Below are 23,759 nucleotides of genomic sequence, written 5' to 3' on the forward strand. Positions count from 1 at the left end.
CACGATCGAGTTGGGGTGAATCAGAAGACACAAGTGCGGCCTCCACTGGGGAGGGAGGGCAGGCAGTGGCTGCTATGAGGGGGTCCACGGCGGTACTATGTATAAGCAGCTGCAGAGACAGCACACCATCTCCAGAAGGGGAGTGGGCATCCTTCATTAGAAACAACTGATTGAAAGGACCCCTTGAAATGTGGTCCCACCTGTGAAATGACCATCAGAAGTGGTCCAGGAGGTGACCCTGGGGGTTAGTACTGGAGAGTTAGTCCTGGGGGTGGTCCTGGGAGGTGGTCCTGGGAGGTGGTCCTGGGAGGTGGTCCTGGAGGTGGTCCTGTAGGATGGTCCTGGGAAGTGGTCCAGGAGGTGACCCTGGGGGTTAGTACTGGAGAGTTAGTCCTGGGAGTGGTCCAGGGGATGGTCCTGGGAGGTGGTCCTGGGGGGTGGTCCTGGGAGGTGGTCCTGGAGGTGGTCCTGTAGGATGGTCCTGGGAAGTGGTCCAGGAGGTGACCCTGGGGGTTAGTACTGGAGAGTGGTCCTAGGGGTGGTCCTGGGGAGTGGTCCTGGGGGATGGTCCTGGGAGGTGGTCATGGGGAGTGGTCCTGGGAGGTGGTCCTGGGGGTGGTCCTGGGGGATGGTCCTGGGAGGTGGTGATGGGGGTGGTCCTGGGGTTGGTCCTGAGAGATGGTCTGGAGGTGGTCCTAGGGGTGGTCCTAGGACTGGTACTGGGAGGTGATCCTGAGGGTGGTCCTGGGAGACTGTCCTGCACTCAGAGGGTGAGTGTTGTCTCTAAATCTGTGATGGTTTATATGTTGAAAGGATGAATAGGGCGGGTTCTGGCCCTCACTGGACCTCATGGTGACCCCAGGGAAGGCATTTGGGGAGGAGTACAGGGTGCATCTCAGCGGGAAGGCACTCCTTTTTATGGAGGGACCTTCCCATGTGCACCCTTAACTATCCTGGTGTAAACAAACTCCTTCTTCCTCGGAAGGCCTGGAGCCCATGAGGTGTCAGCACAGATGCTTCAGGCTGACCTGGAGATGATTGTGTGGATGCTGGCTTGTTTCTTTGGGTTTGGGTCAGAGATAGGGAGATGAGGCCAGGATTTATGGGGAGGAATTTCTTCCCTAGGGAAGGCAGGGAGGCTCCTGGACGTGTGGCAGGCCTGGCTGGGAGAGGGGCTGGCAGTGGTGGTCCCTATGAGGGTGCAGTCACCTACAGGCCTGCCCTTGGTTTCTCCTGGAGAATTATCCCCTATGTCCCCAAGGCTTCTATCTGTTTACCTCTGTAAGTGGGTTTTCTGCATCTGACAAGGAGCCTTGTCCTGTGTGGATGGAGGGTGGCCAGGAGCAGGCATCTGGGGTGACACATTGACCCTCCGGCCGGGCTGGGGTTCTCAGTGAGCACTTGGGAGGATGGGGCCTGGGCGCCCAGGTTGCATCACAGCCATGGTGCCAGCTCCATGGGGGATGCTGGGTTATATGGTTTCTGTCTCTTGAGTCCCAGCTGGGGCTCCTGCTGAGACACGTGGCCCCCGGGGTACTTTCAGGTTGGCCTTCCTGAAAGGAAGGTTTCCCAGGAAGACCCCCAAAGGGACCACATGCCACTCCCTTGGGTGATGTGGGGGGGGGGTCTATGGGGGGAGGCAGGGGGAGTGTGTGGGAGCCAAGAGAAGGGACCCGGGGGACTGTGTGGCTGCAGGGCTGAGGGGTGGCCAGGACAGACTCTGGTCAGGGGGTTCCATCCCAGAGGGTATCTGAAAGGGCAGGAGCCACCCCCTGGGGCCGACCATTGGGCAAACAGAGGGAGGCTGGCAGGGGGCAGGGGTGGGCTTGGGCAGGAGAGGGGGGTGGGCTTAGGTGGGGATGGGGTGGCCTTGGGTAGGAGATGGGGAGCAAGGAGGCGGGATGCTCCCAGTCTCTCCACAGGACAGACAAGTGATTGGGTGGATGGTGGGACGAGGTATGTGTTCCATGAGCCCTGACTCCATGGCTGCTTACAGAACTCATACCACCCCTTGGTCCACAGGGCTTCTGACCTTTCCTGAGAGTTGAGCACAGTGCACCCCCACCAGGGCCTCTGCTGCCCCCCTTCAGCCACAGGCCTGCCCTCACCTCTGCTCAACAGCATGCACCTGTGGCCCAGGACTGTGCACAAACCCGCCAGCACAGACACCCTCCGGACAAACATTGGATGCTCCACTTGACTGTTGGCCCCTCTGAGAAGAGAAGAAAATCCAGAAGTTCCACATTTGACAACATGACCTTCTACCTCCCTGGACAGAAGCTGGGGGCCTGGGAGGCAGGATTGTGAGCGGGAGGAGTCAGTCTGTGCCCCCTGGAGCGCCTGACGCCCCCTCTCCACTGAGCACAGTGTGGACCTGTTGGCACACACCCGGGGCCGAGTGCACAGAGCCTAGGCCCCTCCCCAGGGCTTCCTTCCTTCCTCCCATGGCCTCATTGGTCTCAGGAAGGTAGACAGGGACGTGGAAAGGGTGTGAAGGCCTGTGTGTGGGGGGGGGCCATGTGTGCGTCCCGACACTCCACGTGGCCGCCACCGCCAGCACAGGCCCCGCCTCGCCCCACCTGAGTGTGCTGCACCAAACAGCTTGAGACACCTGGTGCCACGGATGAGATTAGGAGGGACGGAGAGCGGTGTCACCTGTTGGCCACACCTGGTGACCTTCCTCCTCCATTCGGTGTGTGTCCTGAGGATGGAGACACTCGCCCAGGACACAAGGAGCTGGTTGCAGACCTCCCTACACACCCTGCAAGCGGCCACCCAATGGCCACGTACTCGTCTGCATACTCCACTGAGGTGGGTCAGGCCGGCCACGAAAAGCGTGTATATTCCCATCTGATTTGGGTGGAAAAGTCTATAACAACAGATGTGGGGAGATATGTCAGGATGATGATTATTCGGTGGCGGCCGCATCGTGGGGCTTTGGGCTGTTTCCCTCTTTCCTTTACACTTTCTCTGTTGACTATTTTTATTGCAAAACATGCATACTTACCTTGTGTGCGGAAAAAAATCAAGGTTCCTCTAACACGTAAGCTATTTAGAGCCCTGCTCCGTGAATGCTATTCTAAGAAAAGTGCGCTGCTGCAGAGCTGCAGGGAGTGGGCACGAGGAGGAAGGCTCCTGCATGAGCTCTGTTTGCGGGGCACACACTTACCCGTCCCAGAAAGCGGCCCCCGAAGGCGCCCCATGCAGAAGCACCCCTGGGGCTGACCCCTCACACCGGGAGAGCACACGGGCCGAGAAGGGTCTGAGGGACTCGGGGACCGAGGCCACTGGAGGAACGGAGCCTCTCTGCATGCTCGTGAGCTGGTGGGCTGCCGGGCGGGAGCCGTCGAGCCTGGTCACCCCCTAGCCTGGCTGCTCGTGCTCACGCGGGCCCCGGCCTCCGCCCCAGGTGAGCCGTGCTCGGGCGGTCCATGCAGCGGGAGGCTGGAGAAGGGAAGCGGGGTTCGTGCCCAGGTTTGGCCCGACCCCTGTCTCGCCGTGTGACACAGGGTCTCTCCTCGCATTTAGCTGCTTCTTCGACAGATCTGCACGCCTTTGAACATGACGCCTTCTACCCAGGAGCGTGGGGAGCCTCCGCCAAGGTGATGGCCGTGCCCATGGGCTCCAACACGGGAAGAGCTCCGTCAGGTTATCAATACCCTTTACCAAGTTTATGCTGTGGGGGCTCGAGATGTACCCAACACCGTGCAAATTAAAATTCTGTTCTCCGTCTGAACCTCTAGGTGCAAACCAGGCCTTTTACTATAATTGCACTTAAGTCAAATCCCATCCCCACTCACAGTAATACTGTTTTCAGTTTTCATCTTGAAAATTATTTGCAGACTGGTTGGCTCATGGTGAATCTCCAAGTATTTTGCAATTCTGCTTTATTAAGTTATTTTTGGGGCAAGTTTCTGGCCACTGCCACGAAAACCGAGGGGTGAGTGTGGGGTCGGAGTGGCCGGTGTTTTGCAAGAGAGGCTCTGAGCCCCGGATGTAGATGGCTGTGCGGTTGTCTGTGGGTTAGCGGTGACCATCCCTGGTCCTGTTCCGTCCGTGTCAGAAGAAGAGTTTGTCACCCATCTGTCTCTTCTACCTCCTTTCGAATTTCAAGAGAGAGGTGGAGAAATGTGAATCATGCAAGAGTTTTTATTCCCAGGGCACGAAGTGCCTCCTCCTCCCAGAGCCATGGAGCGTTCCAGCAGGTGGGCGAGGACACAAGCTCTTTGGAGACATGTGGCCGCACTGCAGGGTGTCTCTCCACGCGTGGCTGGGCCGTAGGTATCTCTCCACGCATGGCCGGGCCATAGGTGTCTCTCCATGGGGCCAGGCTGTAGATGTCTCTCCACGTGTGGCCGGGCCACAGGTGTCTCTCCAGCGGGGGCTTCAGGAGGAGGTGTCTGGGCACCAGGGGCCACGGAGGCTGTCTGGTCTGAGGACCCCAAAGGCTCTGCGTTCCCCTGTTCAGACGGAGCTGTGGACACAGGCTGGCAGTGCTGATCACCTTTCCCAGGGTCCGTTTGGGGGCTCTTGTTGGGGGCAGTGGACGGAGCAGATGGTCTCCCTGGGGGGGTGCTTGGAGACACAGACTAGAAGCGTTTCCCTTTTTTTGTGGGAAAGGATCTGCTCCTCTTTTATGGATCCACTTGGATTTCTGGATCAGAACCTAGATAAAATTTTGCCACCAGGACCAGGCTGGATAGATTTTTAATCCCTAGAGTGCCACGTGGCATGAAGCCAACAAAATCGTACTGTGCAGCCTGCCTGGAGAGGCTCCCAGTGTCCCCCCATTTTGTGCCATCCCCGCTGCTCCCCTACAATGGCCGTGGGGGGAGGGATCCAGGGACGGTGGTTCCCCTCTCAGCTGGAGCTGGCTTCCGTGGGCCGCGTCCTCTGGCCACGAGGTGAAGCCCACCTCCCAGCTGCCACGGGCTGGGCACTGTCTCCCCGCTCGTGATGCTGGCTCTCCAGACCCTCCAGTCTTCCCACCACAGTGGAGGTGCCTTCTCCCGTCCACCAGCAGCGTGGCCACTGGCCCCCTCTGCCCAGACCCCTGCCCCCGGCCCTGCAGGCTGCCCTGGCTCCACTCACCGACCCCCCCCCCCCACACTATGCAGGAGGTCTGTCCCTTACTGTCCCCCTGTGCCTGGAACAGCCTGGGCTGTGAGGTGCCCAGATTCTTCCTGACACGAATCTGCCCTTTAGCTCCGTTCCGTGATGGAGAAGCTCTTCCCAGGCCTCCTTGGGGATTTCCATTAGGACAAGTGCTTAGCACGGCTTCCTGTTGGCACTTTCGGAGGCCCCGGGGAATGTGCTTCTCTCTACAGTTATTGGTTCTCTTGCTTCTCCCGCTGAGAGCAGGAAGGGGCTCCTAGGATGGATGAGCGCACGTCTGCTGGGATGCTGGGGGTGGACGGGTTGGTCCCCTGTTCCTCTAGTGTACTCGGAGCACACACAACACCACACTTCTCCTCATCAGATCATGCGCGTCAGACCCCGAACAGAGGTGTTCACATGTTGTGTTGCAGTTGATTTGCATTCCTACACTATAAAGTTAAAAGCAGCATATATTCTGTATTATTTATATGACTGAACCATTAATACAATGTTATACCTGGTTACATGCAGTTCATGTATTTACATGATAGCATTTCCCGTGCAGTGAGAAAATGAACATAAACATGAGCGGGTATCTGTTCTGTCTATAAACCTTCTGTTCAATATTTGGCATTATTTTAACTTATTGATAATAGAAATACTACTTTTTTATTGTTTCAATAACGTGGACTCAAAAATCTTGTGTTGCAGTGCTCACAAACTGACCTACAGCTCCGGAGGGGCTGTGATCGCTTCATTAATAATTCATCAAAATATTTGCCTGGAGGTGGTAGGATCCAGAAGTCTCCATCAGATGCATGTTCATATGGTATTTTAGTCCTAATGTTCTGAGGACCCTCCACACCGTTGTCCAGAGTGGCTGCACCAGTTTGCATTCCCACCGGCGGTGCACGAGGGCTCCCATTTCTCCTCAGCGTCGCCAGCACCTGCTGTTGCCTGTGTTGTTGATTTTAGCCATTCTGACAGGTGTGAGGTGATAGCTCATTGCATTTTTTTTTAAGATTTTATTTATTCATGAAAGACACAGAGAGAGAGGCAGAGACACAGGGAGAGGGAGAAGCAGGCTCCATGCGGGGAGCCCGATGTGGGACTCGATCCCAGGACCCCAGGATCACACTCTGAGCCAAAGGCAGATGCTCAACCGCTGAGCCACCCAGGCATCCCTCTCACTGTGGTTTTGATTTGCATTTCCCTGATGACGATTGATGCTGAGCATCTTTTCATGTGTCTCTTGGTCATTTGGGAAAACGTCTACTCAGGTCCTCTGCCTATTTTTTAATTGGATTGTTTGTTTGCTTTGGTGTGGAGCTGTTTTTGAAAAGATAAATGCACTCCTATGCTTATTGCAGTGTTGTTCACACAGCCAAGAGATGGGAACAGCCTAAGTGTCCCTCAGCAGATGAACGGATATGGAAGGGGTGCTGTGCATACACAGAATATTACGTAGGCACCAAGAGCGGCGAGGCTGTGCCACTTATGGTAACGTGGAAGGAGCTGGGGGGCACGAGGCTAAAGGACATAAGTAGTCCAAGAAAGGCAGATACCATGTGATTTCCCTTGTGTGTGAAATCGTTAAAACAAATGAATAGACAAATGCAGAATCAGACCTATAAAGACACAGAACAAATGGATGGTTGTCAGTGGGAAGGGGGCGAAGGGTGGGGGAAGTGCGTGGAGTGGAGTGGGGGACACAGGCTTCCAGGTGTGGGGTGAACGAGTCACGGGGAGGAGAGAGCTGAGGACGCCGCAGCAGTGTGCACAGGGACGGGGGGCAGCCACACGTATGGGGTTCACAGAATAATGCAGAAGCTTGTCGAATCCCCGTGTTCTACACCTGAAAACAATGTCACACTGTGTGTCAACTGTGCTCAAGTTCTTTAAGACCCACGCGATTCATGCGTGGGGTCATGCAGAGCCGCCACCAGCCTCCAGGGAGCAGCTTCAGACCCAGGGCTGGGACCGCGTGTAGAAAGAGGGGTGACCTTTCCAACCCTCCTCACTCTTCCTGCAAACTCTCCAGTCTCCGGTTGGAAAGTTCCCCACAGCAAACGACGGCCAAAGCCCCTCCTCAGGCGGTGGGAGATCCGGATGCTCCTGGGCCTGCCAATAGCAGGTGCCCAGGGAAGGGGCACTGGGATCTAGCTGCCCCAGGGCAGGCGGGGGCTTTCCAAGGTCCCCAGGGGTGGAGGAGCTGGGGCTTCTCACAGGACCTGCAGGGCGTGGTGGTTCAGAAACACCCTGTGGATGAAGCTGTTTTGCAAAGCTGGCTTGCTGGGAGTCCTTGGGTGAGAAAGCTCCAGGTGGCCTAGACCCCATTCCTGTCATGAACGAGGAGGACGGGAGGATGGGAGGATGGAAGGATGAAAGGACAGAGGACAGGAGGACAGTGGACAGGAGGACAGAGGACGGGGGACAGGAGGAAAGTGGACAGGAGGATGGAGGATGGGAGGACAGAGGATAGGGGACAGGAAGACATGGGGACAGAGGACAGGAGGATGGAGGACAGGACAGGAGGATGGGGACAGGAGGACAGGACAGAGGACAGGAGGACAGGGGGACAGGAAGACAGAGGACAGGAGGATAGGAGGACAGTGGACAGGAGGATGGAGGACAGGAGGACAGAACAGGGGACAGGAAGACAGGGGGACAGAGGACAGGAGGATGGAGGATGGGGACAGGGGGACAGGACAGAGGACAGGAGGACAGGGGGACAGGAGGATGGAGGACAGGAGGACAAAGGACAGAGGATGGGGGACAGGAGGACAGGGGGATAGAAGGACAGGGGGACAGGAGGACAAAGGACAGGAGGACAGGAGGATGGAGGACAGAGGACGGGGGACAGGAGGACAGAGGACAGGACAGGAGGACAGGGGGATAGGAGGACAGAGGACAGGAAGACAGGGACAGGAGGACAGAGGACATGAGGACAGAGGACAGCAGCACAGGCCTCAGCAGGAGAGCCGCCCCGGGGAGACAGTGAATCTGCTGCCGAGCTCACCGACAGCCTCCCTGCCTGTGCCTGCCCAGGGCTGGGGGAGGTGGAGGGAGGGGAAGGGGGATGATCCCCCCTAAGAGGTCGGGTCACAGGTGTCACCGGGTTGGCCCGCTGCTGCAGGGTCCAGCCTGAGGACCGCAGGCCACCCTGCAAACTGCTGGTGGACCTGATTTTCAGAGGAGCGTCATGTGACCCGTCCCAGGCCGACCTTGGTCACCTGGGAACAGCCAGGTGCCCTTGCCGTCAAGGTGACGGATCCTCGGAGTGTTCGTGGTTTACGGGGCTTGGTGGCAAAATCGGCCCCGTTAAGAATTTCAGTGTAATGTCCGTGTCCGTCTGTCCCGGCGTCGCTGTAATCTCCTTCGATCTGGAGCGGATTCAGGGGTGACGGGCCACGGTGTCACCCGCACGGCCCAAGGCACTGCACACTGTGCCGGAGCTCCGTGCGCCAGGGATCTGGACGCGGGAGCCGGGGGGGACCCGTGGGGTGGCCGACCGCGACGTCTCCCGCTGGGCCCCACAGGCTCCGCGGCGGCCGAGGAGTCATGGGCAGCTCCCTGCCACCGCAGCCCCCGGGAGCACCCACCTGCCGGCCTGGCCGGGGACCCGCCTCTGTAGGGAGGATGGCCGTGGGGAGCCAGGCCCGCCACCGAGCGCGACTCACTCAGCTGCCACGTGCTCCTGGTGAAGGGGAGGCACCGTGTGTCCTCCAAGCTCGTGGGGCCCGTGCCAGGCAGCGCCGTGGGGCAGCCCGGGCGGACGAGAATCCTGTCCCCTCCCGTGCAGCCTGCCACGTTGGGCGTCTTGCTCTGCATGGATTTTCCCCTTAGTTCTGACGCTCCAGGCCCCGGTTTAGGGGTGCGCGGTCCTGAGACTGCTGCCCGTGCCCCGCTGTCCTCGGCCTGGGCCCGCCTCTGCGTGGGGCCCTTTCGGTCCTCGGAAGGACGAATGGGAGGCGAGCTGGCGCCGTCCCCGGCACCCACCTTCCGGACGAGGAAACAGCCACAGCAAGCTGCAGGATCGGGTGTTCCGGAGACTTCGGAACCTTGCTGTGGAGACGGGCTGCTCCTTGGCTGCAGATGGGGATGGCTCACGCCCGCACCGTGCTCCCGGGCCGCCGAGCTGCGGTGCTCCACCTGCCGTCCCCCACCCACCTGCTGCATCCTGGGGCCAGGCCCCTCGCGCACCCTGGGGCCCCGTCCTCCCGTCTGTGCACCCACTGCCCCTGCTGGTGTGCCTCCTCTTCCACGGGGACGCCTCCCGCGTGAGCACAGAGCTCCTGAGTCACGGAAACGCAGCCCCCCGGCTCTGGAGGGGGGCGAGCCGTGCTCCTTCGGGTCTCCAGGAGGGGCCCTCATGCTGTCTGCAGCCCTGCGTGGCCCCCGGACCTCTCGGCCTGTGGCCGCATCCCTCGTCTCTCACGTGGCCTTTCCTGGAGGGACGCCGGTCACTGGATTAGGGTCCACCCTCCTCTACGATGGCCCCGTCTTGCCTTGGTAGCACCTGCACACATAAAGTCACCTTTATCTGCAAGTAAGGGGCGCTGTGTTGGGCCCTGGGCACAAGAGGTGAGGGTGGCGTGTGCTCCCTCCCAGGGGCAGCGGGGCTCTGTGCCGACTTGGGTTTAGGGTCAGAACCTGGGGAGGCCCTGCAGGGGGAGTGGCCACCAGATGGCACTATTGTCCAGGGTTGTGTGGCGGGGGCGCCAGTTCCTGCCCTGCTCTCGGCTGGGGGCCTCCCTCGGGGCTCAGCTGGGAGCCGCAGGCACCTTCCCTCCATCCGCCCATGGAGCAGGGGGGCCAGCAGGGTGCAGGGACGCGTCCGGGCCAGGAGCCGCCCCGCTCAGCTGCAGGGACAGGCTGTCGACGATGACTGCTCTGAGGCACAGCAGCCAAGGAGTCAGGGACACTCAGGTGCCAGGGAGTGCACAACTGCTCTCACACATGTGTATGCACGTGTGTGCACCCATTCACAGTGCACACACACACATGCATGTGTGCATCGGGAGAAGACCCCAGCTGGGGGCACACTACAGTATGGACCATCTTTGCCCTTGGCACCCTACAGTGTGGCCTATCTTGGCCCGTGGCACACTCACTACACTGTGGACTATCCTGGCCCGTGGCACACTCACTACACTGTGGCCTGTCCTGATCCGTGGCACACTCACTATAGTATGGACTATCCTGGTCCATGACACACTCACTGTAGTGTGGCCTGTCTTGACTCGTGGCACACTCACTACACTGTGGCCTGTCCTGACCTGTGGCACACTCACTACACTGGATTATCCTGGCCCATGGCACACTCACTATAGTGTGGATTGTCCTGGCCTGTCGCACACTCAGTACAGTGTGGACTATCCTGGCCCGTGGCACACTCACTACAGTGTGGATTGTCCTGGCCCGTGGCACACTCACTACAGTGTGGACTATCCTGGCTGTGGCACACCACAGTGTGGACAGGCCCCCGGGCTGTGGCCTGTGGGACACGGAGGTGGCTGGAGGCGGGGCCCGGCTGTCCTGGGGCCCGATGTGTGGGTCTGGGGGCTTGCGTCCGTCCCTCAGTGGCAGGCAGTTCTGGAACCCTCCCCCCAGGCGGGTGACAGCTCGAGCCCCTCTCTCAGAGCGGCTGAAAGTCCACGGGCGGCAGACACACGGCACCTGACAGGTAACAAAGCCCCATTCACCCCTCGCGCTCACTTTTATGGCCAGTGTGCGGTTTCCTGGAGGATGCAGCTACTTTGATGTGAATGTTTGCTCCTCCCGAGCAGACGCCGTTGATCTTGAGCAACGGTCTGGGGCTGTGCAGCGGAGGCGGCGCTTCCCACAGCCTTTTATTGCTTTACAGGTGCCCGCAGCGGGGTAAGCCGGCGCGCAGGCGGTTATTGATAAGATTTAATACCTGTCGAGCGCCAGGCGCTTCCTCCCCAGCAGGAGCAGGCGGGGCTGTGGCCCAGGTGGGCGCGGAGCTGGAGGGAGAGCCCGGCCCCACCTGCTCCCGGTTACCCGGCACCTGTGCTGACTTGTTCCACGTGGAGCACTCATCTTTCCAGCAACGCGACGTTCTATTCACCCAGAAAGACCAGTATCCGGAGCTCCCCCTTTCATCGGAAAACTGACAGCATCAAAAGAAGAGAACTTTTTTTTCCCTTTTTAATTTAGGAACGTGGATGAAGGTGCCCTTCAAGGGAAATGACTGGGGTTGTGGCTTCATTCAGCCATCGTGGCTCAGCCCGAGAGCTCTGGAGAAGGGGGTGGACGCAGCTCGTGTGATCCTGCCCGCTTCTCCACGGAGACCTGCGCCTGCGCCATGTGCGGGGGATGCTCTGAGGTCCCTCTGTCCTTGGCGGCTCTCGTTGGCTCTTCCTCTGCCCTCGAGACTCAAAGTCTGTCCCCACTTGTTGGCTCTTCCTTTGCCCTCGAGACTCAGAGTCTGTCCCCACTCTGGGCTCTTCCTGTTGGCGAGGAGGACAGGGGACTGGTTGGCCAACCAAGCACCTCTCCTTCCTTTGGTAATATACTCTGAGTGAATGTAACACATGCTAAGCATGAAGGTAACAGAAATTTGATGCTTCTCAACCATCTTTGACAGTGAATTGGGAGAATGTTTTTAGGTGAGAAGTGGTTTCAGTGGTTCTTTCTCACATATTTGTTCAAGTCCAGAACTCCTTCTGTGGCTTTTCCAGGTGGTAATGTGGGGGGCGGGGGTCCCCAGTGGGGAAGGACTGAGCCACTCATGCCTGAGTCATGGGACACCAACACTGGCCATGGTGGAAGCCCAGGGGTAGAGCCGGGAAGGTCCACCTGCTCTGGGCCTGTATTCCCCCATTGTGGATTGGGGGGCGCCAGATATGGCTGTGTGGGAGCATGACACGGAGGGTGATGGGTCTTGGCTCATCCTGTGGACGGCTCCCTCCAGGGGCTCCAGCCCCAGGACACACCGCACTCTGTTTCCAGATGAACCTCCATGGCCTCTTCCCCAGAAGCTGCTCAGCCTGAGCGGAAGGGATAAAGCAACCCGTGGCTTGAACCCATGCCCGAAGCGGGACCGGAACCAAACACAGGCCTTGAGAGCCTTGAGAGCAGGGTGCGCTCCAGATCAGTGGAATTCGAGAGAAACCCGACTCCTTCCCACCGACTGCCTGGTCCTTCCAGCTGCTTGAGCTGCCCTGCATCCCACTTCCTGTGGCCTCTGGGATGGGGCTCAGGTCCAGCACAGCTGGGCAGACATGTGATGACCAGGGTGTGGCAGGCAGAGCCAGGGGACAGAGCCACCAAGGGGGGCTCCAGACCCCGCAATGCCCACAGGGCGTGCACTTCTCCTTCTCCTTTCAGAGGCTGCAGTGCAGAGGGATTTTGTGAAAGGGGATCCCTCTGGAGTCTGCCGTCTGCTGGAGCTAACCCATGTCCCCGGCTCCTCCATGATGGAGAACCTCCTCCCTCACTCTTGCTCAGGGGACTTAGGGCACATCTCTCCTCAGGTCAGGTGTGAGAACAGAAATCTGGGTGTGCCCCCTCCTCTGTCCTCTGTACGGCCCACCAAATGCACACCCTGCAGGCGGCTGCTGAGAGGCCGGAACTGCTACTCGGAGCTCCAGGGTGCCAGGGTGGAGATTTTCAAGCTGTGTCCCTCTGAACTCCTGCATTTCCCTAAGTGTCTCAGGGTAGGGCCCTTGGGAGAGGTCTGGCCATGCCCCCACCAGGCCAGCTCGCCCCAACAAGATCTCTCTGCTCCTGTCTGGTTTGTTATTGGGGTTTCAAAGAATAATGCTTGCACAAGACACTCTGGTGCCAGGACCCTGTGAGCCATTGGGTGAAGGGCTCTTGCATCCTCGGAAAGCCTGTTGCTCATTCACAGAAGCACGGGGCTGGCAGGAACCCCGGACTGGCCCTTCGCCAGCCAAGCAAAACCACCAGCTTCCTTGGGAGAATGGACAGGGCCTCAGACCCTCCCCTGGCCCAGGCTATGGGTCCGAGCCACCGTCCCACACAGGTCGCTGGGCTAGGTGAGGGGGCTCAGGTGTGGGGTCAAACCAGGTAGATTGGAATTTTGGTGCTGTTGCTTTGTAGTTTCAGAACTTGGACAGTCACCTGATCTCTGGAAGGTTCTATTTCCTTATCTGCAAACTGAGCATAATAGCGGGTCCTTCACAGAATTCTGTGGATTAGAGAGAGAGCTTCCCTAAACACCTCGCAGGTGCTGGGGGTGATAAGGGTTATGCCTGCCAGCTGTCACAGCCCCTGAGGCCCCTCTCAGGAACCTTCTCCATCTCCTAAAGCAAAGAACCCCCAGGAGCCCCCTGTGCCTACCCCCGGCTCCTGCTCCCTCTCCTGGGTCATGGATCCTGCAGTGTGAGGCCAGAGGCACAGGGGTCTGGGTGACAGGAGTCTACAGCCTCTACATTCCACACTGAGCCATGTCCGGGGAGTATCCATCAGGGTGGGAAGGTTGATGGTAGCATGGCCACCATGGCTGTTACTTCACGTCCATGCAAGAGCTTGAATGTGGAGAGGTGATAGAGGAGCCAGGGTGGATCCTCCAGACGGACGGTTTGCCTCCATCCTCAGGGTAAGAATGAGGATTCTTACTGGGAAATGTCCTCTGGGTAGTTAGTGATAAGATTCGAAGGTGAATCCAGTTTTGTGTCTTAAAAGCCAGGCTAACCACGTGTCATCGTGTGCTGACTTTTAAAATTGTCAAGGAGGAGCTGTCTCTGGGTGGCGTGACCCAGACGGGGCCCGGGGGTGCACTCACCTGCCTCACCCAGCCCTCAAGTGTGACTGGTTCTCTCTGCCATGTGGCCTCACTCAGCACAGTGATCCAGTGTGAACACCTGTGGCCCTGAATTTGGGAGCCACGTGGAATGGAAGGTTTGACATCACGTCCCGACTCTTGGCCCATTTGGCTCCCTAAGCAGGTCAGTGTGATCAAAGAGGCTGAAACAAGTGGGTTTCCCGTCTTTTAAAAATCCTCTTCTCCATATGTCTATTTGTAAGCATCTTACATTTATCAGGTAACGGTGTCCGTACACTGATGATTTAGGATATCTAAGCTAATGTATTTTTTTTTCTAGGGCCTCATAAAATCTGATGTTTATAATCTCTCTGTAGTTACAATTTAAAAATGAAAGGCTGGTGCCACCAAGGTGGCCCTGGCACATGTGCACATCGTTAAATGCATTTTTGTAAAATCAAGGCATCTCTTAGGGTTTTTTGTTGTTGTTGGTTTTATGTTTTCATACCACAAGATGCTAAGTAATCTGTTGAATTTAGTCAAGTACCCATTTAATCCCCCAAGAAAACTCTCAAAGGGCTGTCGTAAAACAGCATGCACATGTGATTGAATTAGGAATGAAGAGCACCCCCCCCACCCCATCTTTCCCTTGGGAGTGAGGACAGTGGACAGTCCCTGGCGCCGTTTCCAGAAGACACAGCAACACCCTGCTACTGTCATGCGGGGAGCTTTTCCTCCATGGCTCCTGGCTCCTGGGTGGCCGGGAAGCCCCATGTTCCACCACGGATGGAGGCAGACAAGTCAAGGTCCCTCGGAACACGGGGGATCACTCTACTGCTTGTCCTCAGTATTTGCTGTTCATCCTGCCAAACTTCAGCTGCAAATTTAAGAGTTAAAAATCAGGAAGTCCTTAAATATGACATTTGTCCCCTTTGCAAGGCCTTCGTATGCCCTGGAATCCCACTATTGAGACACTTTGGTGCCCGCCCCGGGCTGCTTGTGGCGAGACGCTCTTTCTGACATTTCTCATTTCCACGTCACGTTGGGCCGAGCTCAGCAAAGCCTCGTCCACATGCTCTGCTTATGCAGCAGAACCTGTGTCTGCATGACTTTCACCCCCAAGAGTGCCTCTCCCAGCCTGGCAGCTCCAAAATGTCACATTGGAGGACAGGGTCCCTGAAGCATGTGGGGCCCATGCCCTGCAGGCCAGGCTATGGGCTTGCATTCTGTGGATGGAGGAGCGAGCCTTCTCTGCCCAGCTGTCCAGTCTGATGAGCACATCTTTCAGACTTTCTCTTGTCCTGGAAGTAACACCTACTCATGTTCACCTGGCCAGGGTTGCCAAATCCCATCAGGACTTCGGGAGTTGAGCCACCTCTGCGGGGTCGTTTTGCTTCATTGGTGACCCTTAGCCATCTGTGGACCCAAGGGCAAAGACGAGGGCACCTGCTGGTGCCCCCCCCCAACCAGGGCCGTGAGAACTTGTCATGTGTGTCCTCTTAGATAAATTTGCTTCCCGGTTGCTTTCCCTCTGCCTGGCAGACCAGCACCAGAACCAGAGCCAACCACCCAGGGGAGGACCCGTGTTCTGTGACAGGTCTTCCGGCCATTGTCTCCATCCTCCAGGATGTGGGATTTGCTCAGACAGCCCTGGAGTACAAGTGGGTCTCTCAGAGGAAGCTGCCCCAGCTCCAGACTCGCCCCAGGCAATGTGAGCATGTGTGCGGGAAGTCCTCCTCGTGGGGGGTGGGCTGTGGGCTGTAGCTTGTTCAGCAGCACCCCTAACCTGTCCACCCTCTAGTGCCAGAACCATCCCTCCCAGATGCCCAGCCCCTGCACTGCCCCTGGGGGCAGAACTGACCCCGGCTGGGAGCCCTGTCCAAGCCGACCATGGCAAGCCAAGTCTCCTTTCAGAGACCTTTCTGAACATGCCAGTGACCCGTGTCAGGCAATGACATATGAAGAAAGTTTGCTGGAGAGGGTCTGAGAAAGATTTTTTGCTCTTAGAAAACATATATGGGGAGATTTTCCCTCTGTCCCTTGAATTTTGTCTAATTTGGTGCAGTGTCATGCTGACCTGACAGACACGGAAATGGGGCAAATCCAGGTAAATCAAGGCAGGCACAGTCTTCAGCAACCTGGGCCCCTCCTGCCTGTGGACTTCCTATTACATAGGGCGTATGACTCTCTGGCCTCTGCTGGAACAGATTAGCACAAACTTGAGGGCTTGAATAGCACAAATGTTTCCTTACAGTCCTGGAGGTCAGTGGTCTGAGACCCGGGTCCTGGGTTATAGGGAGGGCATGTGGGTGGGTCCTTCTGGAGGCTACAGGAGATTGTCTGTGCCCTTCCTGCCTTTGGAAGTGCTTGGCCCTTTCTCCCTCTTCAAAGCGCATCCCTTCATCCTGCACTGGGTGACCAACTCTCCCTCTGCCTCCGTCTTGTAAGGACCCCGATGTCACAGTGAGGGCCTGCAGGGCAGCCCAGGATAAGGTCCCCAGCTCAGGGTCCTTAACCCTCTCATGGCTACAAAGTCCCTTCTGCCACACAGGGTAGCATATTCACAGGTTTCAGGGATCAGGGTGTGGACACCTTGGGTGGTCAGGATTCTCTCTGCCCCCCCGGGGTGAGTTACTGCCTCAGTGTTCATGTTGAGGGGATGCACAGCTGAAAACGTCTTGTTGACACCCACATACACTGAGATTCCAGCACAGCCTTCACAGCCATTGTCACCAAGTGGGCTGCTGAGGCTTGCCAAAGACTGGCCTTCTTCCTGCTGGTGCCTCCAGCCAAGTTTGAGCATCTGTATTTAATTTTAATTTAAAAAATTTTAATTTGTATTTTTATTTGAGTGTAGTTGACATGCAGTATTACATTAGTTGCAGGTGTACAGTGGTGATGTGAAAAGCCTGGGCTAGTTATGCTGTGCTCACCACAAGTGTAGCTCCCATCTGTCACCACAGGATGCTATATTCCCTGGACTGTGCCTTTCATCCTTGTGACCTATCCACACCATAACTGGAAGCCAGTATGTCCCACTGCCCCCCTTCCCTGCCCGCAACCATCTGTTTGTTCTTTGGATTTATGGGTCTGTTTCTGCTTTCTGTTTAGTCCATTCATTTATTTTACTGCAGCATTATTCACAACAGCCAAGATATGGAAGCAGCCCAAGTGTCCACTGACAGACAAATGAATAAGGGAGCTATAGTGTGCACGCGTGCTTGTGCGTACACACACACACACACACACACACACACACAGAGGGATATTATTTAACCATAAAAAAGATTGAGATCCTACCATCTGTGACAACATGGGTCGAACTAGAGGGTATCATGCTAAGTGGATTAAGCCAGATTGAGGATTCTTATTAGAAAATTACTCACCTTCAAGGTTTAGACTGGGGGTACTTAGCATGATAGTGAGTGATATTCATCGGAAGGAAATTAAAGAATCAAATAAAGCAGCCACAAATCACTTGCTGTGGTCACATGGGCACCAGACATCCTTCTAGAAACAGGCAGGCTACTGAGCAGGAAGTGAGCTCATGAATAATATTGCTAGTAAGTGCCCCCAACTGTTTCCTCCTGGCACGCAGCCTGATGACTACCAAGGGTATTTATGTGACCTTCACACACATAAATATGTCATGCCTCCACAGGACGGTGATGGGTCTTTAACTTTGTGTTGTTATTTTAAATTTGGAGCTGTACCAAAAATGACATCTGATGCAAGGCTGAGTGGAGGTCCCACTGTGAAATAGATGAGTACATGGGGCTCCCAAACTTCTCTGCCCATTTGGGTCCCAACATTATGGGCTGCATCACTTGCTCTGTGATGTTACTAATTTCCAACACTTTGTTAGGTAACAGCTCCAAGTATTACTGTAGATGTATGGAGACCTGACTCTAAGCCAGGGGCCTGTGTGAGGGCCTGGCCATAGCGGGCCTTTGAGCTCTCCATGGGAACTTTCTGCCCGATTATTTTTGATGATGTTCTTCTCTCCTCCCAGAAGTGTGACCAGTTCTGTCCATCCTTAGGGTAGCCCCTGCTCTTAAAGCCTCTCAATAGTTCCCTTGCCACCCGTAGGAAGGTTTTTTTCAGCACAACATGGGGCTGTCAATGGTCGACCAGCACTCTGGTACTCGGGGTGGTTCCCAGGTGGTGCCCTGAGCACCACGCCTTCCCCTTCATGGCAATGATATCTGACTGTGCTTCAGTCTCGGGGAAAGTCTCACCTCCTTCTGCATGCATTGTGAGCCCCGCCAGTATCACTCATCACGTCCCTCCATGGATAGTGTGTTCCATGATGAGTACACTGGCTTTTCTCCTTTGCAGCCCCAGGGCCGGTGTCTGGCTCCCAGGAAGCATGTGGTGAAGGTAGATTGAATAAATGGGTAAGTGAGAGGAGACAGTCCCACTGCAATCTCCTCCATGGGGTTTTCCTCCTGTCCTAGTCCAGCACTGCTCCCCCAGATGTGTCCACTTCCTCTTGTAAGATTTTAGAACACTTCACTTGTTCCTCACCTTCCACTGGTCAGGCAGCACTTTCCAGGGCATGTATTCTTGTGCACCATGGCCCCCCGTAAGCTCCTTGAAGGAGAAATATGTCTTAGGTGTCTCATAACCCCTGGACCCAGAGGAGTTCTTGGCCACAGTAAACATTGGGTGGTTGGTTCTAGAACAGACAGGGAAGGAATGAATGCAAGAGTGAGCGAGTGGGTGCTTTGATTTGAGGCTAAGTAAAGTTTACTTGATGCTTAGCCGGCATTCTCCGTGTGTGTGTGCACATGGGCACATATGTGCATACACACATATGGATGCTGCTAGCGCTTGGAACAAAATTCGTTAACGCACTGAATATGAAGGGAGAGAAATCTGGCATTCTGATAGAATGGTGTGGCTTTGTGTCCTAAGTTCTTGGCTAACGGGGACATGGCGGGTAGGAGATGGGCTTGCGTGGCTCACCACCTGTAGTTTGGGTCCCATACTTCTCTGCCTCCAAGAATGAATCTGCAGACTGGGCTCGGGATTACTTTACCCTCAAAGCCATGTGTAAAGGTCAAAGTCTGCCACCCTGTCAAGTGGATGTACAATGGTAAAATGGGGGACAACTTTCTAGAAGGAAGTTCACCTGAGGTCCATGAACTCACCTGTGTGGGAATGCCTCTATCACATAGACCATCACAGCCCCTATGTCATGTGCTGCTTGCTGGCAGCTATGGGAGGCCCCTCTGGAGGTGCGGCAGGTCCAGACTAGCCTGACCCTTCCTCGGATGTGCCCTGTGGGGACTCTATCAGGCCCAGGCATGCAGAAACAGGGCACTGAGCACTGGTGGGAGGGAGGTCTTAGGAGAGAGGCCACAATCCACATAGAGTGGGCACCCACTGGATACCAGGAACCGTGTTGTGTACCCTACATTCATTATCCTGCTGAATTTAATAATTTAGAGCTGTGAGTAGGTGTTACTGACCCTGTTTTACAAATGAAGAGAGACTCTTTGTAGTGCATAAGTCACTTGTTTGATACCACAAACCAGTGAGCCCTGTGGCCAAGTTCAAGGCCAGGTCTGCCCCAGCCCGGACCTCCCTCTTTCCCAGCTTGTGGTGTGCTGTCTGGGACCAATATTCATCTGAGTGGACCTGGACCCTCTGAAAAGACCAGAGTAGCCTACCCTTAAACAGTGCATTGCTCAGTATCCATCCCTCCTGCCCCCCTGCCATCAACCTATGATGATAGCCGTCACCAGGCAGTCAGGTAGGGCGACCATCCCTTGAGGAGGTCAGTGTGTTGGAGGATAGAGGGTCTCTCAGCCCTTAGCACCTGAGCCAAGCTCTCCAGGAAAGGCACCTGGTGAGTTTCTCTGGGAGTGAACCAAATATTTGCCTCTAAGGACAAGAAGTAACCCAGCAGGTGGAGTTTGGATGCTGAAATGTTGGCATCAGTGGGACATCTAGGTGACTTTCACATAACAGCACAGAATGGTACAAATACCAAACCTGTGACCAACTGAAACAATGGCAATCGTCCTGGCAACATGCACACATTCTAATAATGGCAAGGGTGGTTCCCCTGGGGAACTGGTGGGCAATGCCCCTCAAGTCCAGTCAGCAAGTCCAGTGGTCCAGGAAGAAGGCTGTGGGAAGGCCAGGCCACAGGATGAGACTGCTGTGAGTGTGCAAGTGGCAACCCCTCTTAGGGGATGGGATGGTCACTCTCAGGACCACCGTGGTCCTCTTGTCAGGAGCTCTCGGCCCAGGGCCCCTTGGAGGGCCTGGACACTGACTCGGCCCCTTCACCATCTGGGGATTTCCTGGTCCCGAACCTCACCTTGAAGAAGAGGCAACCTCCAAGGACAAGCAGTGATGGAGGACCCAACACTGGGGACCCTCGCAGCACACCCTGTGGTGGCCACGGTCCCGGGCTCGAGGGAGAGGACACATCTCTCTCTCGCCTGCGATGTTGCCTTCACTCCCACACCACAAAACCCCAACCCTCACCCTGCAGCGGGTGTCAGCTCCACGAACTTGAGCGTTTTCAATAAAAGTTCACCTTCTTCTTCCTCCTGAGTGGGTGTTACCTGAGAAGACGCCTCTACGAGGAGGTGGCGGGGGCGCAGGGCGTGAGATACGGGGCGTGGGACGCGGGGTGTGGGACATGGGGCACACTCCCCACATGCTTCTGTCAGACCTGAGCTTTCTGTCTGTCAGGGTGGAGAAAACATGCTTTTCCAAGTCTAAACCACTTGAAAATCACGGGTTCTGAGTTACAACAACAACAATTCTGTCCCGTTCAGATTTGGGAGACATGTTCGCCGGGCATGTACTACATTCTCTCTGCGTGGTCAGAGCGTCGCCGGGCAGGACGGCCTCCCGAGGGTCCCCCAGGGCTCCGGTGGGGTGGCTGCTTCGCTTTAAGGACGCGGGGCCAGCCCCGGGCACCCGCAGGAACCCCCACCCGCCGCCAGCCAGCGTGGATGAACAATGAGTGAATCAGAAATGCATGGCTTATATTTCCCTTAAAATAAATATATGCTAAAAAATTAGAGGGAAATGCGGTTGGCCAAATACATCTGGGGTTTTAATCAAACCGAAGTTATGTGAAAAACATGCGAAATGCTCGAGGAGCAGAGGCCGCAGAGGAGCCACGGACGGTCTGCATCAGCGCGGGTGCCCCAGTGCGCGGGGGCGGCCGGGCTCGGGCCTGGGCTGCCCCCTCCTTGCGGCCTCCGCCCTGAAGCGGCGAGACAAGTTTATAATTCTAAATCGGAAATAAACATACCCATAATAAAAGTGGCTGTTTTGTTTTCCGATTTTCCCTCTTCAGAGAGGCCCCGAACAATCCTTCTGCAACCTCATGGAGATCGCAGGCGCACCTAACGACGAGAGGAGGAGGACCAAGCTCGTGGCTGCCCAGGACCCCACGTGGACCTGGGAGTGACCCCGTACCCAGTGCCATAGGTGACCCCGTACCCAGTGCTGTAGGTGACCCCTGTACCCAGTGCCGTAGGTGGACTGGCCTCAGAATGGTGGCCTCCAAGGGATGGCCAGCTTGGGGAACATTTTGGGGCTCACACCGAATTTGCCCTCGGACGCACAGCAGATCTGTGGGGAAATCCGGGGCCCGTGGCCACCCCTCGCTCTGCGGGCAGGGCTAGGGGACAGCACCCCGGCGGTTCTCGCCAGCAAACCCACCAGACCCAGTTTGCATCTCCTCCGGTCACTGGGGAGGCCCGATTGTTTGTAGCCCTGGCACAGCCCCAGGGAAAGCCAGACAAAGTCTCTTGATTCAGGTTCGGAGAGATAAGAATCCTTCTTATGGGAAAATCATTTCAACCCTCCCTCCCAGCAAGCAGGAAACAGCTCTGACTGCAGCCTGGACCCGAGAAGTGGGTGGAGGGCCCCCCCACCCTCCGAGGCCCGGCCGAGGCAGGAGGTGGGTGTGCCGGGCCAGGTGTGCCAGGCCAGGTGTGCGGCGCGTCGGGCACCGCCCTCGTGCCAGTTCTCCCACCCCGCTGGAAACCCTGGGGCAGAGGGCCCCAGGCCCGGAACTGGGAACTCACACACTCACGAGCAGAAGGCCATGGTTCTGCGGGCGATGCCGGGTTCGCACACGTGTGCAGGGGTGGGGGCCAGGCACACGTGTCCCGCGGAGGTGGCCCTCTCGAAACCAGGGCAATTCTTAGTTTCAGGTTCTCAAAGACCCCAAACCTGGCTGGGGCTCGTGGGGCTGCCTGCCAACACTTGGTCCCACTTGGCTGGCAGATCCCTGCCCCTCGCTCCGGCATCCTCCGAGGCTGGCCCGCCATGCACAAGCCCGTTAGGGAGCCTCCGCCCCAGCTTGGCAGCACTGCTGGGAAGGCTGGCGGGCCTGGGAGCGCACCTGGGCTGATTTATGGCCCGATTGGGAGCCATGGTCTCCCTCTCTGTTTAGGGAGGGTGAGGCCAGGAGAAAAGACGGGTTTGATTTAAAACCAGGTGAGCTTCCTGCATTTCTTTGATTCCCAGAATCCAAAAGCAGTTCCTTGGATCCAAACATGTAATGAAGCCAAACCAAGAGAAAAGGGGGTGCAGAGACAGACCCTGTGCAGGCCTCGGCCCTGCGGAGGATCGTTGCTCCTAACGGACCCCCCTCTGCCTGGTGTTGCAGGCCTCGCAGAGCAGCTCAGCCTTGTGCATTTCCTGGTCTAGTTGCGACTTGTCCTATATACTTTGCAAACGACACACCTGCAGGCATATCCTGGCCTCCCGCTGACTGTAACGCTGCTCACATCTGGAGTCAGGGCCGGTGTGAGCTGTGCTGAGGCCTCGGCTGTGTCGCTCCCCCGATAACCCCTGTCCCCCCATGCCCTCTCAGCTCCACCACCAGCGCATCCTGGGGAGGTTCCTGGATACCACATTGTGAATTTAAATGTGGGTTTACATGTGTGTTACGTAACAGTGACCCGGTCCCCGAGCTTGTCTTCATTAATTCACAAGCCACTGGCGAGTGCCCACGGCGTGACAGGGGTCCTGCTGCCAGCTGTTGATGGGAGAAGGGGAAGGACACCTCCCTGCCCTCCCAGAGCTGCAGGGGCAGGAGGTGTGCAGGCGAAGGTCAAGCACCTTCCCTCATCTATTCTCCGTGGCCTTGGGCCGTGGGCAGCTGGGGCCACCAGAGGGCTGATGGGCACCGAGGGTTCCTGGAGGAGGTGGCTTCCTGGCGTTAGTGTGGCCGGGCGGCTGCCCCCCCAGAGGCTTGCAGGACCTATGTTCGCACCCCCAGGACCCCTCAAAGCCCCGAGGTCCCTGGGGAGAGCGTCTGGGAGGCCGGCCTCCTGCACCACTGTGAGGGACAGTCCTCCATGCTCTGTTGCATGTGTTTACATTTCTGGGTGAGATTTCTTTTGAAGAAAGGAATCTGCATCTGAGGCTAAAAAAATGTCTGGAAACCCTTACTTTAGTTTCAGATGGCTGCTGTATACTTACCGTGCTAAAATAGGCTCCGTGTGCCCCATTGTGTCTCAGCGGCACATACATCAAGTGACCGCTGGGCACCCTGACAGCTGCTGGCCTCAGAGGAGCTGGTGTTCACGCAGCGGCCACCAGGCCTGACCACCCAGGGCCCGCGGGACGGCTCAGGGTGGCCTCAGGGATCCTGCCCAGGAAGTGACTTCTGAGTTGAGCAACTCAACCTCGAAGGCCAATATCAATCTAAGATGTTATAGATGGAACATGCTGGAACCACGTCCAGGGATCAGTAAAAACCTGGCACATCAGATTAACCTACTTTTTAAAAAACACCCATCATGTTCAACCTCTGCTGGAACCACAAATCAAAAACAGGTTTGGTCCTTGCCCTTGAAATAAAATAGATTAAAATATTATTCTGTTCTTCCAAGTATTTTAATCTCCTATCCTAGGTGCATCT

At 56.6% G+C, this 23,759-nt stretch overlaps 1 protein-coding gene and 1 long non-coding RNA gene across 4 annotated transcripts in view; both read left to right on the plus strand.

Annotated features, from left to right (window-relative positions):
• LOC125755805 (uncharacterized) overlaps positions 1 to 23,715 on the plus strand; it is a 55,956-nt gene extending 32,241 nt beyond the window's left edge. Inside the window, exons 2-4 of one of the 3 annotated variants that reach the window (XR_007413150.1) lie at positions 2,023 to 2,811; positions 3,529 to 3,648; positions 21,177 to 23,715. This is a non-coding gene — a long non-coding RNA (uncharacterized LOC125755805). Of the gene's footprint in view, positions 1 to 2,022; positions 2,812 to 3,528; positions 3,737 to 21,176 lie in introns of those variants that run through there. The other 2 variants (XR_007413151.1, XR_007413149.1) reach the window with 2 other exon arrangements.
• LOC125755804 (uncharacterized) lies at positions 9,440 to 21,095 on the plus strand. The gene is made up of 2 exons (XM_049114591.1): positions 9,440 to 13,684; positions 18,188 to 21,095. The coding sequence occupies exon 1, from the start codon at positions 9,784 to 9,786 to the stop codon at positions 10,858 to 10,860; it is 1,077 nt and encodes a 358-aa protein (XP_048970548.1). The 5' UTR covers positions 9,440 to 9,783; the 3' UTR covers positions 10,861 to 13,684; positions 18,188 to 21,095.
• Positions 23,716 to 23,759: the final 44 nt, after the last annotated feature.

This window comes from Canis lupus, chromosome 1 (assembly GCF_003254725.2).
Source record: "Canis lupus dingo isolate Sandy chromosome 1, ASM325472v2, whole genome shotgun sequence".
NCBI lineage: Eukaryota > Metazoa > Chordata > Mammalia > Carnivora > Canidae > Canis > Canis lupus.

What these genes read in the sequence shown, in the direction of transcription:
- LOC125755804 (XM_049114591.1), top strand. Translation starts at nt 9,784, where the DNA reads ATGGCACTATTGTCCAGGGTTGTGTGGCGGGGGCGCCAGTTCCTGCCC.